General features: G+C 46.3%; 1 protein-coding gene across 1 annotated transcript in view; it reads left to right on the top strand.

Annotated features, from left to right (window-relative positions):
- The first annotated feature begins 3,365 nt into the window (after positions 1 to 3,365).
- Positions 3,366 to 19,411, top strand: part of HYDIN (HYDIN axonemal central pair apparatus protein) — a 226,597-nt gene continuing 210,551 nt past the window's right edge. The window contains exons 1-4 of the mRNA XM_067470916.1: positions 3,366 to 3,557; positions 5,787 to 5,912; positions 11,227 to 11,346; positions 13,578 to 13,712. Coding sequence (XP_067327017.1) covers positions 3,435 to 3,557; positions 5,787 to 5,912; positions 11,227 to 11,346; positions 13,578 to 13,712 — 504 coding nt within the window. The 5' untranslated portion in view covers positions 3,366 to 3,434. The remainder of the gene's footprint in view (positions 3,558 to 5,786; positions 5,913 to 11,226; positions 11,347 to 13,577; positions 13,713 to 19,411) is intronic.

The raw sequence follows: 19,411 nt of genomic DNA, 5'->3' as shown, positions 1-19,411 counted from the left end.
ATAATACTCTTGAGCAGCCGTTGCAATTTCATGCTTGACGGAAATCATATTTGCAAGGACATTGTGCAGCCCTTTGATTGAGTTCCGAACAACTTCTGGATCCCGGTCAGAATACTGAACAGTTGAAGCAAGGCCTTCTTCTCCCAGAAAGGCCACTAAGATCCTGGCAAATGGACAGAGAGACTGGGGTCTGTTTGAGATCGTTTCTGCCGACCCTCGCTCTAATCCGAATAAAGTACTCTTCAGCCGAAAGAAGGAAGGATGGAAAGCCTTCAAGGGCACAAAAAATTTAAAGGAAGGGAAGGCTAACTTTTCTGCTTTGCACCAGAATACACAACCAACCTGTTGGAAGCAAAGGCAAAAATCTGAAGACTATTCGAGGTAGCTTTCCTTTGGTGCAGTCTACTTGGTTGCCTATCAACGCGGGCATCAAAGGAAAGCAATTGGCAGGCAATAACAAAGATTGGTCCACAACCTGTGGATGCAAGAAACCAGCCGCTCACACATTTTGCTGGCTGACGCTCACCTTTCGAGGGTGTCAAGTTTCCTTGTCAAACGTCAAAATTCCTTCTTGATGTTTACTCAGAATCTACTTTCTTGTAAAAGTGAATCCATTATTATTTATTTACTAGCCATCTCATGCATTGCTGTGGCCCAGTCTGTGTATATGTGCTTTGAATGATGTTGCCGAGGCTGAGGTACAAGATGGAGATGGTTTGATCAATGATTTTCATACAATGACAGAGAGGACCCAGTGCAAAGGGCAGTTTCTCATGAGAATATCCCTGATGAGCCTCGCAATGATAGTTCACTCCCTCTCTCTGTGAGCTCTCAAGATTTGGGTTTGGAAAACAATCTGACGCCTGGGAATTTTAATGAGCAGCCAGATAGGGAGCTGAAGAATAGGCGGCTGGTAGGCTTGGGCGATCAAGGAAAAATTTGGTTCTAAACTCGTTTCGTTTCTAGGGAGCACTGGCGTTTCAGTTTTTTTTTTGGACTTCCAAAATTTCCAATTTCAAAATTTTGAAATTTACGAAATTTAGTTAATTACGAATCGATTCGTTAATGAGGGGGGCGTGGCCTCACCCGGCTCCTCCTGAAGGCCACGCCCACCTCACCCCCCAGCCATCCATCGCCCTTTGCAGGCAGCCAGGGCAGGGGAACTGTAAGATTTCAAAAGTAATCTTATAGTTCTCCTGCCCTGGCTGCCTGCAAAGAGCGATGGATAACAGGGGGATGAGGTGGGCGTGGCCTTCAGCAGGAGCTGGGCGAGGCCATGCCCACTTCATCCCCCAGCCATTCATCGCTCTTTGCAGGCAGCCAGGGCAGGGAAACTGTAAGATTTCAAAAGTAATCTTACAGTTCCCCTGGCCTGGCGGCCTGCAAAGGGCGATGGATGGCTGGGGGATGAGGTGGGCATGGCCTCGCAAAGCCGCGGATGCAAAGAGGGAGGAGGTGGGGGTGGGTAACACCTGTTTCTGAAGGCCATGCCCCCAGCATTTACGATTCACTGGTGGATTGTAAGGAAGATGGCAGACACGGCTTCAGTATGGGCAAAAAACTTCCGGGTTGCTGAAACGCCTCAATATTGCTTCTAATTATTAAAAAAATAACGAATAAATAACGAGTACCGAAAATAACAAGCCTAGCGGCTGGAGATTAGCCAGGATCAACAGCAAACTCAGTATTTATTAGGCTGCGCCTGATAAAGGGAAAATGTGGGGGGAAACGAAACTAATTTCTGAGTTTTGGGATATAAAGTTTGCTTCAAGGGGAAACCTGTTAGATCAGGCATCGTTTGGAAACCAAGTTCTTGTGCCATGGAAATCTGGTTTAAGGGGTCTTGTTTCTATGGAGTTTTTTTTTAGCCTTTTGGATTGTCTTTGCTTCCTGTTTGATTCCTGTCTGGATTAATGCTGTCTTGGATTGCTTTTATTTCTTGTGTGGACATTGCTTTGTGTTACAACCTGAGGTGACCCTAGGTAATTTTCAACAGTAAGCAAACAGTATTTTGGTGCCCCCCCCCCAACCAATCACTGATATATATATTTTCTGTTTGTTGTGGGAGTTCTGTGTGCCATCTTTGGTTCAATTCCATCATTGGTGGAGTTCAGAATGCTCTTGGATTGTAGGTGAACTATACATCCCAGTAACTACAACTCGTATATGTCAAGGTCTATTTTCCCCCAAGAGTGCCTCAAGAGTGCCCCCGGGCAAAATCAACTATACTGCAAATGCTTACTTTGCGTAATGGGTTGTGCCGCCCCTGGTTACAACTTTTTATGGACCAAGTCGGGAAGTCGGACTTGGCCACAGTAGTACACGCTCTGGTCACATCCCGCCTTGACTACTGCAACGCTCTCTACGTGGGGCTGCCCTTGAAGACGGCCCGGAAGCTCCAGCTAGTCCAGCGTGCGGCAGCCATGTTACTAACAGGAGCGGGACGCAGGGAGCACACAACGCCCTTGTTGTTCCAGCTCCACTGGCTGCCGATCTGCTACCGGGCCCAATTCAAGGTGCTGGTGTTGGCCTACAAAGCCCTAAACAGTTCCGGCCCAAAATACCTGTCTGACCGCATCTCGGCCTACGAGCCCACGAGGACCTTGAGATCGTCTGGGGAGGCCCTTCTCTCGATCCCGCCTGCCTCACAGGCACGCCTGGCGGGGACGAGGGATAGGGTCTTCTCGGTGGTGGCTCCTCGGCTGTGGAACACCCTCCCTGTAGACATCAGACAGGCGCCCTCCCTTATGACATTCTGCAAAAGACTAAAGACGTGGTTGTTTGAGAAGGCGTTTGACTAAGTGCTACAACAATTGGCAATGATGATTGGAACGGAATATGGACAACGAGATTGGATTGTGATTCTATGATGAGACGTCGCGAATGATTTAGTGTAATTGTATTATTGATAGTGATGTTGTTATTGTTGTTTGTGATATTGCCTTTATTGTAAATTGTTTTTTTATATGTTGTACACCGCCGTGAGTCGCCCCAGGGCTGAGAACGGCGGTCTACAAGTGCAGTAAATAAATAAATAAAAAATTGCTTTTTGGAACCTTCTGATTTTCTTACAAGCATTTATTTCTTCTGGCTATTTACTAAGCTTCAATAAAAGAAGATTTGTTTCTTCACTCCTTGTGTGGTGTGTTTTAGGTCAGAGGGCTTCTTCTTGACCTGGAGTGCAACAGGGACAGTGGGAGGAGGAATATATCTCCCGTGTGATGGGAAGGCAAACGGGTGATAAGTTGCAAAGACAGCAGAACGGTGGGAAACATGTGATGGGGGTTATGAAAATCATTTGCTTAAGTTCCAAACGGAGCGTTTGCAAGGCTAGACTGCATGACTACAAACCTCTACACTTTACTAATCGCATGGGATGAAGTCCTAACTCTTTCGTGGTTTTCCCTCCACAGGCTCTGACCGATTTAGCCAAGATGATCACAGACCAGGTGCCAAAACCGCCGTGTCCCTCCTCGTTGCTGGATGGCTGTCAAAGTAAAGTGGTGGCCCCTCGCATTCCAAAGCTGGTCAGAGAAGAGAAGAAGAAGGACGCCCCGGTAGGTTTCTTGGCACCCAATTGGTCTCATCCCTGGAGAAGTGGAAATAGCCGCAGAGTGTTTTTTGGAAGTGAAGGATATATATATATATTAGGGCTGGGCAACCACGGAAAAATTTGTTTCTAAACTCGATTCGTTTTTTGGGGTTTTTTGCGTTTCGATATTTAAAAGAATTCCGTAATTTTTCTTTAAAAAAGTTCGATATTTACGAAATTTCGTAAAATTACGAAACGAATACGAAACGAATACGAATCGATTCGTTAATGGCGGACGCGGTCGCGCAATACGCTAAAAAACCTCCAAATGGGACAGGGGGAACTTCTGAAGCTTTCCTCTCCCTCTGTTGTTGACTGTTGGTGTGATAATTATATTTTTTTTCACTGATTAAACAAACAACAGCTATAAAACTTGCCCCAGACATGCGGAAATAATAACGAAACGATTTCGAAACGATTTTGAAACGAATACAAAACAAATACGAAGCAATTACGAAACGAATTGAAAAATTCGTTTCGTTTTTTAGGTGCTCCTGAATGGTTCGTTATCGCTTCGTAACCAAAAAAAAAATAATGAATTTTTAACGAATTACGAAATTACGAAACGAAACCGCCCAGCCCTAATATATATATATATATATATGAAGAATATATATCAGTGGTTCTCAATCTTCCTAATGCCGCGACCCCTTAATACCGTTCCTCTTGTTGTGGTGACCCCCAATCATAACATTATTTTTGTTGCTACTTCATAAACTGTAATTTTGCTACTGTTACAAGTCGTAATGTAGATATCTGGTATGCAGGATGTGTTTTCATCCACTGGACCAAATTTGGCATTTGGGAGTTGTAGTTGATTTTTGTCATTTGGGAGTTGGAGTTGCTAGGATTTATAGTCCACCTACAATCAAAGAGCATTCTGAACTCCACCAATGATGTAACTGAAACAATTTTAGCACACAGGACTCCCATGACCAACAGAAAATACTAGAAGACTTTGGTGGGCACTGACCTTGAGTTTGGGAGTTGTAGTTCACCTACATCCAGAGAGCACTGTAGATTCAAACAATGATGGATCTGGACCAAACTTGGCACGGATACTCCATATGCCCAAATGTAAACACTGGTGGAGTTTGGGGGAAACAAAACACATTTGGGAGTTGTAGTTACTGGGATTTATAGTTCACCTACAATCCAAGAGCATGCTGAACCCCACCAACGATAGAATTGGGCCAAACTTCCCACACAGAACCCCCATGACCAACAAAACATACTGTGCTTTCTGATGGTCTTTGGTGACCCCTCTGACACCCCCTGGCGACCCCTCCAGGTTGAGAAATGCTGATATATATGGAGCGCAGCAGGTTAAAGTGCTGATCTGCTGAGCTTGTTGATGACGGGTTGCATGTTCGAATCTGGGGAGTGACGTGAGCTTCCTCTGTCAGCCCCAGCTTCTGCCAACCTAGCAATTCAAAAACATGCAAATGTGAGTAGATCAATAGGTACCGCTCCAGTGGGAAGGTAAAGGCGCTCCATGCAGTCATGCCAGCCACATAACCTTGGAGGTGTCTATGGACAATGCCGGATCTTCGGCTTAGAAATGGAGATGAGCACCAGAGTCCCAGAGTCGGACACGACAGGACTTAATGCCAGGAGAAAACCTTTACCTTTTATATCCACTGAAAAAAGTGAGGAATATTAAAAAAAACATATTAAATGACTCTAACTCTGGAGTCCCGGTTCAGCCATGGAAACCCATTTGTTTGCCTTGGGCAAGTCACACTCTCTCGACCTCAGAGAGTGTGTGACATTCGCCTTTGGGTCACCACAAATCAGAAACGACTTGAAGGCACACAGCAACAACAATGAGATCTTATATTCTCCCAACGCATGCGGAAAACCCGTGTTTGTTTATTTACCTCTAAAGACCCTTATTCTCACTCTACTCTCTCTGAAAGAGGGCTGGATTTGCACCGCTTTGCGCTTTAACTGCTTCCTCCAGGCAACACGAGAGCGGGAAATCTTGCAGACTTCCGAAATGGCTTGCAATCTGATGCTCTTTCCAATAGAAATTCCCCATGGACAAGCAGAAGCAGAACCCGATATGTATCTGTTTTAAGAGTTTAGGAAATCAGTGGAGAGGAAGGACTTCCTTGGCAGCAATGTCTTGTTCTTCTGCGTTTGGTAAGGAAAGCCTTTGGAAACTCATGTTGTTGTCTTGATTGGTTCACAGTTGACTCCATCGGCCTTCTTGAAGGAGATGTCCCTCACCACGGAGCAGAGGCTGGCCTGCACTCGTGAGATGCGCCGGCCCCGGATTGTGCAGCTCTTGGACATGAGCGAGACCTCACACCAGAAGGTAGCCAACTAGCCACCCTTTCCCCTCGCTGATGAGGTCTCCCCTCCTCCTACCAGAGCTCCACTTCTCCAAAGCGAAGCAAGCTGGCCTTGGATAGGTTTACTTGAAGGGATGTCCACCTGAGTTCAGAAGGACAAGTCTCCCTCAAGTAAGTGTGTCTAAGGTCAAGGTGCCTCCTTGGGAGTAAGACATACCAAGATCAATATAAGCAGGCCCAGGACTGGGGATTTCATTTCATGTGTATTTATAGTGCTATGTTTGAGCCCTTTTCCTTGATTGTACGGGCTGTCCCGACTCACAGTTTAGCCCATACCTATGCCACCCAAAGCTCAAAGACATCTATATTTGGTTGGAGTTACACTTATGAAATGTCCCTCTTCTGACGTATATATACACATTCAACTTAAGAACAAACCTACAGAACTTCTCTTGTTCATCATTTGGTGACTGACTGTAATATGACGGTTATTGTAACTCCGGATAGATTCACATTGCTCAGAAAACCACTTCTTCTTCTTCTTCTTCTTCTTCAGCGATCCCTTGTAGTCTGAGGATGATGGTCCTCCAAGTTTGGTGTTCTGGTGGTGGGTCCATAGGTGGCTGTGGAGCCCTATTCTTGACCTGCATCTTCTCCCACAGTGAGGGCATTGGTTTCCAGGTGGAAGGCTGTCTCAGTCGGGGTTAGCTTGACGCGCCTTCCTCTTGACACGTTTCTCTCTTTCGCCCTCCATTATTGCCTCTTCAAATTCTGCAGCACTCCTGGTCCCAGCTGACCTCCAACTGGAGCGCTCAAGGGCCAGGGCTTCCCAGTTCTCAGTGTATATAGCAGAGTTTTTGAGGCTAGCTTTGAGCCCATCTTTAAACCTCTTTTTCTGCCCACCAACATTCGTTTTCCGTTCTTGAATTCGGAGGAGAGCAACTGCTTTGGAAGACGGTGGTCGGGCATCTGGACAACGTGGCCAGTCCAGTGGAGTTGATGGGGAGGACCATTGCTTCGATGCTGGTGGTCTTGGCTACTTCCAGCATGCTGATGTTTGTCCACCTGTCTTACCAAGAGATTTGCAGGATTTTCCGGAGACAGCGCTGATGGAATTGTTCCAGGAGTTGCATGTGACATCTGTAGACAGGGTTGGGAGGACAATAGCTTTATAGGCAAGCACCTTGGTAACGCTGGCACCACATCACACACCACACCACACCAAAGCTGAAGGTTTTGTAGTTTATTGAAGAAAAAACAAAGCCTTTAACATAAAAGTAAAGTTTCAAAAGTGCAATGGCAAAAGCAGAGTCTTAAATGCAAAGGCAAAGTTTCCAAAGTTCGAAAGCAAAGAACATGAAACATAATCCAAAGGCATTGATCGAACAAGAATCCATGGCAACATGACAGAATCCCAAGGAGCTAAGAACAAGACAAAGTCCCAAGAAGCCAAGAGCATTGCCCAAAAGCCAAGGCAGTCCGGAGAAGTTACCAGGGTGTTTGCAAAGGTTGCACTGACAAGAGTTGCCTTCAAACACCCTGTTTAATATACTTTCCCAGCATGAACGCATTCCGTTGACCTCTAACCTCCCTCTTGTTAGCAAGCCTCGCACTGTGGTGAACGCTGAATTGCAAGCGATCCTCCCTCTCTAAATCTGCAGAGCCTTCAAGGTCGGATAGCTCATTACCCTGAGAATCGGCAGGCTGAGAGCTCGCCTCCTCCACCTGCACCTGGAAAGTTTCACTCAGATCAGAAACATCTTCCAAAACATCCCTTGCCCGTGGGAAGCTGAAACTCCTCGTCTTCAGTATCAACATCGTCTGTCTCAACAACAGGAACAAGTTCAGGAATCTGAAACCCATCTTCTTCTTCCTGAGCCACAACAACGGTCTCAGTAGAAGAATACTATGGAACACATACTTTGTTCCTAAGTTATTAATGTCATTTGCTAATTGGTTCTATCATAAAAACACGGGAAAAGGGCCGGGGGGTTAGCACAGCTGGTAAATCACCAGCAACGATAAGATCTACCAACCAAAAGGTTGCCAGTTTGAAGCCCCGGTGAGCATTTGACTGTCAGCCCAGCTCACTGTTTACCTAAGCAGTTTGAAAACAGCTTAGAGCTGTAAGTAGAGAAATTAGGTACCACTAAACAAGTGGAGGAGGTATTTTACAACACCATAAAGAAAAACATCAGAAAATGCTCGGCGACCAAAAGGAAAGAAGAAGTCCTGATGGCTTTTTGTCATAGACAGCACCCCCTGTGGCTGGATTCGAGCACAAGCTCCAAGGCACCAAAAAGCTGGACGTTGACACAACATACCTCCTTTCTGTTCTATTTGTCTCTGTCCTGTTTGTCCAAATGCCATTGAAGGTTTGTCGTGTTTGAGTACTGTGATCCGCCCTGAGTCCCCTTGGGGAGATAAGGTGGAATATAAATGTTATATTATTATTGTTGTTGTTGTGACTCAGCTGGAGCCTCAGGCAAAAGATGATGGGATTCAGATTCATGAAGATGTTCCTGTTGTTTCTGAAGAGAATGAGGAGTTTCTGTTTCCCATGGCAAGGAATGTTTCAGATGATGTTTCTGATGTTAGGGAAACTAGCCAGGTGGAGATGGAGGAGGATGGCTCCCAGCCTGACGATTCTCAGGCGGCTAACGAGCTATCCGACCTTGAGAGCTCTGCAGATCTAGACAGGGAGGATCGCTTACAATTCAAAGTTTGCCGTAGTGCGAGGCTTGCTAACAAGAGGGAGGTTAGGGGTCAACGGAATGCGTTCATGCTGGGAAAGTATATTAAATGGGGTGTTTGAAGGCCAATCTTGGTCAGTGCAACTTCTGCCAACAACCTGGTAACTTCTTTTGATTACCTTGGCTTTTGGGCAATGTTCTTGGCTACCTGGAACTCTGTCTTGCCTTCATGGAATCTTGTTTGATCGATGTCCTTTGGATTATGCTTCATGCTGTTTGCTATTGAACTTTTGAAACTTACTTTTGCATTTAAGACTTTCCCCTTCTTCAATAAACTACAAAATCTTCAGCCTTTGTGCGGTTTGGTGTTTGGAGTAAGGTGACTCTACTCTGAGCTGCGACAATTATAATTATTATTGCCCAAGCTTTGTTTCTGCAGGAAGGACATAGTCCTGCTGCAGCACATTTTGCTCTAGTTTTCCAACAAATCTCTTATCCTTGAGTCTCAACCCATCCAAACTAGTTTGTGGCAGCTACAAAAACAACCAAGTTTCTGGAGTAGAGCAACTTCTTTCAAAAGAAGGACCACACAATTAAACAAAGATAATAAAATCTCCAAAAAGTTCTGGAGATTTCTATTTTCCAAAACCAAATGCAGGGTTAGATCATGATCTAACCTTGGTGGCTTCTGTCTCCTTTGCTTTGTAAGAATCACAGAAAGCAACTCACATGGCAAGAGGAATGGCAGCTGCACAAGGATGAGCATGAGCCGGCCCCTCTGTGCTGCCCTTCTTCCAGCAAAGCCCCATCTGCCAGCGGATCCTGGAGGCCGGCCAGGACGGCTGCTCTTCCAGCACAGCTTGGCCAGCTCTCAGCTGGAAGGAGAGACAGAACCGCTCTCTTGCCCTCATATGGAAAAGGTTACCTGAACACTTGAAATAGGCAGGCTTTCACCAGGGCATCTTGAGGGGAGTTTAGGGAGCTGCATGCATCTCCAGCCTCTCACAGTGGGAACAGCCAGGCTCCCGTCCCAACAGCATCTCCTGCCTGAAGCAACTGTCCCGCTCAGCCTAAGAGGTAGAGCTGACCTTCACCATGGAATGACCAAGACTAATATGACTTATGTAACACTAGCTGTACCTGCCATGCGTTGCTGTGGCCAACCTTCCCTCCCTCTTTCTACCCTTCCTTCCTTCCTTCCTTCCTTCCTTCCTTCCTTCCTTCCTTCCTTCCCTGCCTCTTCCCTTCCCTTCCTCTCCCATCCCTGCCTCCTTTCCCTTCCTTCCCCTTTCTTTCCTTCTACCTTTTCTTCCATTCATGATCTTCTCTTCTTTTCTTCCTTTCTTCTTTCCCTTTCTTTCCCCTCCTTCCTCCAGGACAGTTTGTAAGGGTTTTTAAAGGGGTTTTTGGGGTGTGTGTGTGAAAGGGGGAGTGTGGAGCCCAAGTGGGAGAGTTGCTGGCCTTCTCATGGTTCACATCCTCCCTTCACCCAACGATGTGCAGCTGCTCCTGCAGTCAGGCTTGCCTTGCAGTCCTCTGGTCTTGGGGGAAGAGTTGCCTGGTAGCCACGTGGGCCTCATGGATCCTCTGCGGTGGCTCCAGCTGCTGCCAGGGCTTGCCTCGACAAGCCCCCACCCCTCTGTTGGGCCAGGACTTCTCCTTCCTTCCCTCTTTCTATTCCTCAATCCCTCCCCTCCCCAAAACAAAAAGGACTCTGCCTTCCTGCATGGCGAGGCTTCTCTTCCCTCACAACGGTTGGTGCTTCATTCTTTTCACGCAATGGGGAGAGGGGATTTTGAGGTATTTTTCTTTTTGGGGAATATTTTTCTTTTTTGGGGAGTTTTAAGCTATTTCCCCTCCATTTTTTATGGTTTTTTTGTTTGAAAGACATAGTTCTGTTAATCCCACAAACAAACATTACATTTTTATTTATATAGATTTTCCATAATGTGCAAATTATGTCATATAGCACAAGAAGCTTTACAACAAGCTGTGTAAGGACCTATAAGGCAGACTGCGGCATCTCTACTACTGGATGAGATGCATGGGAATGCGTGTGTTAACGGGTTCACGCTCAATGGGTAACTAAGGGAAGTGTCATTGAAATGCTTAAGAGATCAGGAGCTCTGGGAGGATTTGTCAAGGGCTTGTTTCCAAGCTGTGCAAATGGCTCCCCGTTGGCACTCCCTTGATATGGAAGGCATCCAGGTCGGCAAAGGGATTCCTAGCTGTGAGGAGGTGTGATTTTGTACAGATACACATGAGCTCCTGCCATGTTCCTGCCAGGGATTCCCTGCCATGCAACGAGCAAAGCTTTCTGGTTAGCAAACAGTATTGTCCGAGTGATTCCTCCCTTTTGCAGGGCAGAGAGACTTGGAAAGTATGGCCAGGGTGCTAAAATGGCATATGGCTCTACCTAAAAGCAGGCCTGGGCCAACTTTGGCCCTCCCTCCAGGTGTTTTGGACATCAACTCCCACAATTCCTAACAGCCGGTAGGCTGTTAGGAATTGTGGGAGTTGACGTCCAAAACACCTGGAGGGAGGGCCAAAGTTGGCCCAGGCATGCCCTAAAGTCAAGATTACAAAAGTTGCCTCTCCCTGCGAAATGGTGCTTCCCTATTCCAATCCCTCTTTGTCTCCTCAGTTCTCTTCGGTTGATCTGGACCAGAGCCTCTTCCAGCCGTTCCCCTCGGAGGTCATTTTCCAGAATTTTATCCCTTGTGAGCCCTACCAAGTGCCACTGATTCTGCGCAACAATGACAAGGTACTCAAGGAACTTTCACGTAGTTGGAACAGGTGTTTTTGAGAAATTTAGCATGGCTGTGGATAGGCCCAAGCCATTGTGGGTTGCCTGGTGAGAAAGAGATGTTAATGGCATCTCCGCACAGCAAGGCAAGGAAACACACCAATCACACTCTTCTTAGGCTATAAACTAATTTATTATACAACTATTTACACAGGAGGCTAAGCAGATTGTAAAACTTGCTTCCTCTCCATTCATCGGCTACATTGCAAACAAAAACACGTTGTTATCAGCATTAGTCCACACCTCCTGCATTCCAGAGTGACGTATGATGTACTACGCTGCGTCCATTGTTCTCTGTACTAAGATTTATGACCTCTCTAGGAATGCCGAGTCTCTTAATGGTACAATTAAGCCTTTCCACATAGGAATTCTCTCGGCACACAGCATTTCATTTTAAACATACAAACAAACTTTGAAATCTACAGTACACATTTTCAAAACACATCAACAAAAGAAGCCAATATTACAGAATAAATCTCACCAAATTGAAGAGAAAGCCACTGAGGTATTTCATTCCAGCTGGAAAGGATGACGATTGCAGTAGCCTGCCAAAAAATCAACATACCCATTGGGCAAAAAGATACAATATTTATAGCCTTCAGATTCAAAAGTTCCCATGCCCACCAACCCTCTCCCACCCGAGCTGGCTTTGTTATGATTGGCTGTGATGTCAGCAAGCCAGCAGGAGAGCCAATGGTGGCCTGAGCCCTGCTTTGGTCTCTCAGCCAATGAGGTGGAAGAAATGAAGAAATGTCTAGTTGTCAGGATTCAGGTGACCAATGTTTGCCTAACAATTCAGCAATAGCTTAAGCCCTCATATCAGATCAGAGTTGTTGTTTTAGTCCTTCATTTTTCATCTAGCCCCAAAGGGCTAGACCCTTTGTCTTATAGTCCCTGGATATGGGGTTCATGGATGAAGCTCAAGTTGGTTTCGGCCGGTTGGGATTGACACAATGGAAAGGCTGTGGTGAAATTCCTGGTTCCTCGCAGATAGGAAGATACACTTTGTGTTGAGGGATTCAAATGTCCATAGGTCTTATCTTTCCAGATGGTCTAGCCTTTTGCCCTCCAAGATCTGGTCTGATAAGAGCCATTTATTCTTATTGTCCATGCGTGTGGGCTTGCTGAAACCTTTTGTTAAGGGATTACCAGCTCAGGAGTCATGAAGAGACTTCCTGAGCCATGAGAGTTGCTGGTTTTATGAAACAGTGGCTTTTTCCTTCATATTTTCATATAAACACATATACATATAGGGGATGGGCTTCCTCTGGGGTGACCGCGACAGTTGCCCAAGATCAGCAGGCTCCCTAGACATCCACAAAATGGTGGCAATGAGGCAACATCCTTGGAGAAACAGCTGGGCTCCAGGTTGAAGTTTTAGGAACAAAAAAAGTTATTCCCGGGGCGGGAGGGGTAGTCATTAGTCTTAGAATTCTCCCAGGAGAAGATTGACACCATTTTGGAAGCGATCCGTTGACCCATGGATACGGGGCCCCAAAGGGGTTTCTGTATCTGCGGTTTAAGGGAATGCAGTTTCGGCCTCTCTGGAACGCGAAAATTGCATCCCAGGAGAGTCGGCAGTCATCTGCAGCCCGGGAGAGGAGAGTTTATGGAAAGAGAAGTTTGAGGCAGTACAGGGACACAAAGTAACACTATGGGGAGGGGTAGCAGAGCGAAACCGAGAGAGTCATTAGTCTTAGAATTCTTCCAGGAAAAGATTGACACCATTTTGGAAGCGATCCGTTGACCCATGGATACGGGGTCCTGAGGGGGTTTCCGTATCCGCGGTTTAAGGGAGCGCAGTTTCGGCCTCCCTGGGATGCAAAAATTGCATCCCAGGAGGGTCGGCAGTCATCTGCAGCCTGGGAGAAGAGAGTTTATAGAAAGAGAAGTTTGAGGCAATAAAGGGACACAAAGTAACACTATGGGGAGGAGATAGGTTACAATTAATTGATACTTTTATTGGGGGGATTAGTTACAAGGTTAGGAAGGGGAAAAGCAAAGAAATGAGAAGGTTTCTGAGTTGCAGCTGCTGCTGTGGTTACGTTCATGCGGTTGGCTCAAACGGGGCATTGGAGAACTGAGGAACCCTCTGCTGCAGGTCAGATCAGCTTGAAGGCAGGGAGTTCTGCGTTCAGTGTCAATGGCAGCGCTTTCAGCTTCCCCAATGTACATATCTTTACCCGCAGATCCCGCGGCTGGTGAAAGTCGTCCTGGAGAGCTCGCCCTACTTCAAAGTCATCAGCCCCAATGATGTGTGCAACAAGGTTGCACCTGGTATGCCGTCGACGTTCCACGTCCTCTTCATCCCAGAAGAGAACAAGGTAAAGTGGCCACCGTTGCTATGTTGTCATGCTAGAGCTGGAAGAGTAGGCTGAGAGTATGCACCCTGTGATGGTACAGCTGTACCAGAAGCCTAAATTTCCTTTCGATGCATGTGTTTGTTTTGGCCATGCATTTTGCAGTTGGGTGGTTCCTTCCAGGCTGCAGCCATAGGGCCAGCCACCTGCCTATTATCGTTAAGTTCTTTAGTTCCGCCCCTTTCCCCAGGGTTTCTGGGAGGGAAAAGAAAGTTTTTAGTTCAGTCTTACAGTTTGGAAGCTCAGTTACAGGATGTGAGAGCTTTTCCCATAGGGCAGCCATAGGGCCAGCCACCTGCCTATCATCGTTAAGTTCTTTAGTGCCACCCCTTTCCCCGGGGTTCTGGGAGGGAAAAGAAAGTTTTTAGTTCAGTCTTACAGTTTAGAAGCTCAGTTACAGGACGTGAGAGCTTTTCCCACCGGTAGAGAAGCTCCGTTTCTTACAAAGCTCCGGGGGAAAATAGTCCCAAAGCTTTTGGGGAAGACAGTTCTCAAAACTCTGGCTGGGGAACTTACAGCCTCACAGCTCTACAAGCCTCTGAGGAAGACAGCCCTAAACTTCTGAAGATCCAAAGGTCTCAAGCTGGAAAATCTCTAAAGTTTTGGCCGGTAAGGTTTACTCGGGTACCCAAAAAGCAAATTGGAACCAGGAGTAAGGCCCCACGCCAGCCAGCCCAAAGACAGGTTGCCCAGGGAGGGGTCGGAGGGTTTTCCTTGTAAAAGAAGGAAATAGTTCATGAATTTATTTATTTTATTTAGAACTTTTATAACCCGGTCTTCTCAACCTCCGAAGAGGGACTCAGGCCAGCTAACAACAAAAGATTCATATACAATAGGATATAACATAATAAACATTGCCATACATTAATACATACAATACATTAAAATACAGATCATACAATATCATACAATTACAAAAAGTCAGTTTGTCAGCGTAAAATCACAAATTCATCACCATCCGCCTTTAGTGTGGTCAGCAGTTATTGACTCAATCATCATTCTGCAAATGCCATATTCCAGAGCCATGATTTTACCAGCTTTCTAAAAGTCAGGAGGGAAGGGGCAGATGTAATCTCCATCGGGAGAGAGTTCCAGAGCCGAAGGGCCACCACCGAGAAGGCCCTGTCCCTCGTTCCCACCAGGCGCGATTGCGAAGGTGGTGGGACTGAGAGCAGGGCCCCTCCAGAAGATCTTAACAGCCTTGATGGTTCATAGGGGAGAATCCATTCAGACAGGTAAACTGGGTTGGAGTCGTTTAGGGATTTATAGGTCAACACCAGCACTTTGAATTGTGCTCGGAAGCTCATTGGCAGCCAGTGGAGCTGATGCAACAAAGGAGTAGTATGCTCTCTGTACCCTGCTCCTGTTAGTAGTCTGGCTGCCGCTTGTTGGACTAGTTGTAGCTTCCAGGCAGTCTTCAGAGGCAACCCCATGTAGACAGCATTGCAGTATGGGATGTAACGAAGCAAGCTGCCTGTCCTTTGTGGGCAAGTTAAGAAGAATTTGTGTGTTTTGTTGAAGATCTAAGCAATAATAAAGAACTTTGTTAAACTTCCCAAGTTTCTAAAGACTTTGTTTAGGAAAATCCATAGGGCCTCTCAGTTGAGGCACCCCGGCGTCCCGCTGGGCAGAAAGAGCATGTCCTGTTTTAAAAGACAACTAGCTGTCCCCTGCCAGGCGTTGCTGTGGCCCAGTCTGTTGATCTGGAAAATAGAGGAATGAGAAAGTGTTGGTTTCTCATATATGTAATTCCTTTCTGCTTGTGGGTAAACAGTATTTCTTGCTGTTTCTTTGTCAGTGTGGATGTGGAGAGTGGTTTGCCCACCCTGGAACAGGCAACATATCATTGTCCTTCTTTAAGAGTTCCTTTCAAATCTATGATACTATATCTCTGTGTGTGAATCATATCTATCTATGTATCTATCTATGTATCTATCTATGTATCTATCTATGTATCTATCTATGTATCTATCTATCTATCTATCTATCTATCTATCTATGTATCTATCTATCTATCTATCTATCTATCTATCTATCTATCTATCTATCTATCTATCTATGTATCTATCTATCTATGTATCTATCTATCTATCTATCTATCTATCTATCTATCTCGATGGTTGGGTGGCTCTTTGTCAGGAGGACTTTGATTACGTTTTTTTGCCCTGAAGGGAGTTGGATTGGATGGCCTTAAGTATTTTCTGTTGGTCATGGGAATTCAGTGTGGGGAGTTTGCACCGATTCTGTTGTTTGTGGGGTTCAGAATGCTCTTTGATTGTATGTCAACTGTGAATTCCAGTGACTACAAATCCCAAATGTCAAGGTCTATGTCCCCCAAATGCCATCTGTGTTCGTATTTGGGTGTATTGAGTGCTTGTGCCAAGTTTGGTCCAGATCCATCATTGTTTGAGTCCACAGTGCTCTCTAGATGTAGGTGAACTACAACTCCCAAACTCAAGGTCAATGCCCACCAAATGCTGCTAGTAGTTTCTGTTGCTCATGGGAGGCCTGTGTGCCAAGTTTGGTTCAATTCCATAGTTGCTGGAGTTCAGGATGCTCTTTGATTATAGGTGAACTATAAATCCCAGCCACTACAACTCCCAAATGACAAAATCATAATTTTTTGAGTGATGGTCACTCCTTGTGTTGTGAGACGTTTTGTTGCCAAATTTGGTGTGATTTCGTTCATTGGTTCTTTTGTTTTTAAGACACTCATTATGCACAGAGCATTTATATATATATAGCTTGCTATAGGCCCAGAGCGTGTCAGCACTCACATCTCATTCAAAACCCTGTTGCTGCCTTGTCCTGCAGAATCCCGGGGTTTGTAGTTTAGCAAGGTCCAGGGGCTCTCTCCCCGGGCATTTGAAAGGTCCTTCCTGTTAGAGTTTTAAAACATACTGACCTATTCTGAAGCCAAAATGCTGGGTTGCTTTCAGTGTTGTGAGTGCAGAGTCACAGCAGGAGGAGAATGGAACCCTGGAGTTAGGTTTGCATCAGGTGTAGGAGATAATGAGTGCATGCATGGGGCATTGCATCATGCAGGTGTATAGATAGACACCAAGAGAGTAAGTTGGGGTTGGCTGATGTGAGGATGTAGGGTGAATTGGAGGATGCTGGAGAGAGCTGGGAATGATGGAAAGAGCTGCAACAAAAGGTAAAGCCTTTCTGTGGAAAGAAGCACCTATTTATTTTTTATTTTTCGTGTCAGGGGCAACCAGTCAATTGTATTACATTTCTAACAGAACAAAAGAAACAAACAGATAAAAAAACCCACAAAGTTTGCAAGCTTGGTAGTTGATTAAATGTCCTTTGAGCAGTGTCTGGCCCCTTGGAGTGCCTCTGGTGTTGCCACAAGAAGGTCCTCCCTTGTGCATCATGTGGCAGGGCTCAGGGTGCATGGCAGCAGGTGGTCAGTGGTTGGCTCCTCTCCGCACTCGCATGTCGTGGATTCCACTTTGTGGCCCCATTTCTTGAAGTTGGCTCTGCATCTCATGGTGCCAGGGTGCAGTCTGTTCAGCACCTTCCATGTCTGTGTGCCCAGGGGGGAGTCTCTCATTTGGTATGAGCCATGGCTTGAGGTTCTGGGTTTGAGCCTGCCACTTTTGGACTCTCGCTTGCTGGGGTGTTCCTGCGAGTGTCTCTGTGGATCTTAGAAAACTATTTCTTGATTTAAGTCATTGACATGCTGGCTGATACCCAAACAGGGGATGAGCTGGAGATGTCTCTGCCTTGGTCCTTTCACGATTGGCTGCTACTTCCCGGCGGATGTCAGGTGGTGCAATGCCGGCTAAGCAGTGTAATTTCTCCAGTGGTGTAGGGCGCAGACACCCCGTGATAATGCGGCATGTTTCATTAAGAGCCACATCCAGTGTTTTAGCATGGTGGGATGTGTTCCACACTGGGCATGCATACTCAGCAGCAGAGCAGCAAAGCGCAAGGGCAGATGTCTTCACTGTGTCTAGTTGTGATCCCCAGGTTGTGCCAGTCAGCTTTCGTATGATATTGTTTCTAGCACCCACGTTTTGCTTGATGTTCAGGCAGTGCTTCTTGTAGGTCAGAGCACGGTTCAGAGTGACTCCCAGGTATTTGGGTGCACTGCAATGCTCCAGTGGGATTCCTTCCCAGGTAATCCCCAGAGCTTGGGATGCTTGTCTGTACTTGAGATGTAAAGCACATACCTGTGTTTTAGATGGATTAGGGATCAGCTGGTTTTTCCTGTAATAGGCAGGAAGAGAACCTACAGCTTTGGAGAGCTTCTGTTCTACCATCTCAAAGCACCCTGCTTGGGAGGTGATGACATGATCATCAGCATAGATGAAGCTCTCTGTCCCTTCTGGCAGTGGCTGGTCATTTGTGTAGATGTTGAACATGGATGGAGCAAGCACGCTCCCCTGAGGCAGGCCGCTCTTCTGTTTCCGCCATCTGCTTCTCTGGCCCTGGAACTCAACAAAGAAGCTCCTGTTTTGTAGCAGGTTTCCTATGAGGCGGGTCAGGTGGTCGTCCTTTGTGATACTATACATTTTTCTCAGGAGGAGGCAGTGGTTCACAGTCTCATAAGCTGCTGACAGGTCTATGAAGGCTTCAGGAAACGATATCAGGTGTACTTCTAGAACAATTCAAACATAAAAAATTAGAAATGCGTTGTTGTAGGTTTTTCGGGCTGTATGGTCATGTTCTAGAAGCATTCTCTCCTGACATTTTGCCTGCATCTGTGGCAAGCATCCCCAGAGGTTGTGAGGTCTCTGAGGATGCCTGTCCCAGATGGAAGCAAAATGTCAGGAGAGAATGCTTGTGGAATGTGACCATAGAGCGCAAAAAACATACGGCATCCCAGTGATTCTGGCCATGAAAGCCTTCTACAATAAAATTAGAAATGTAAGTATAGAAATCAAACATTTAGGACATGTTTACTAATAGATCTAATAATAGTAAACAGTTAAAACATGAAAAGTAAAAAGGCAGTTGGTGACAAGCCAACAGGGTCGAGGTCTTCAGCTTCAGCTTAGGCAATCCCTCATAGTCCGAGGATGATGGTTCTCCAAGTGTAGTATCCTGGGGGTGGGTCCATGGGTGACTGTGGAGCTCTATTCTTGACCTGCATGTTCTCCCACAGTGAGGGCATCGGTTTCCAGACGGAAGGCAGTCCCGGTTGGGGTTGGCTTGACACGCCTTCCTCTTGGCATGTTTCTCTCTTTCTCCCTCCATTTGTGCCTCTTCAAATTCTGCAGCACTGCTGGTCACAGCTGACCTCAAGCTGTAGCACTCAAGGGCCAGGGCTTCCCAGTTCTCAGTGTCTATGCCACAGTTTTTAAGGTTGGCTTTGAGCCCGTCTTTCAATCTCTTTTCCTGTCCTCCAACATTCCCTTTTCCGTTCTTGAGTTTGGAGTTGAGCTACCGCTTTGGGAGACGGTGGTCGGGCATCCAGACAACGTGGCCGGTCCAGCGGAGTTGATGGCGGAGGAGCATCGCTTCAATGCTGGTGGTCTTTGCTTCTTCCAGCACGCTGATGTTTGTCCGCTCGTCTTTCCAAGAGATTTGCAGGATTTTCCAGAGGCAGCGCTGATGGAATCGTTCAAGGAGTTGCATGTGACGTCTGTAGACTGTCCACGTTTCGCAGGCATATAGCAGGGTTGGGAGGACAATAGCTTTATAGACAAGCC

Source organism: Anolis sagrei, chromosome 8 (genome assembly GCF_037176765.1).
Source record: "Anolis sagrei isolate rAnoSag1 chromosome 8, rAnoSag1.mat, whole genome shotgun sequence".
NCBI classification, from domain to species: Eukaryota; Metazoa; Chordata; class Lepidosauria; order Squamata; family Dactyloidae; genus Anolis; species Anolis sagrei.
This window is presented reverse-complemented; position numbering and strand designations above follow the sequence as displayed.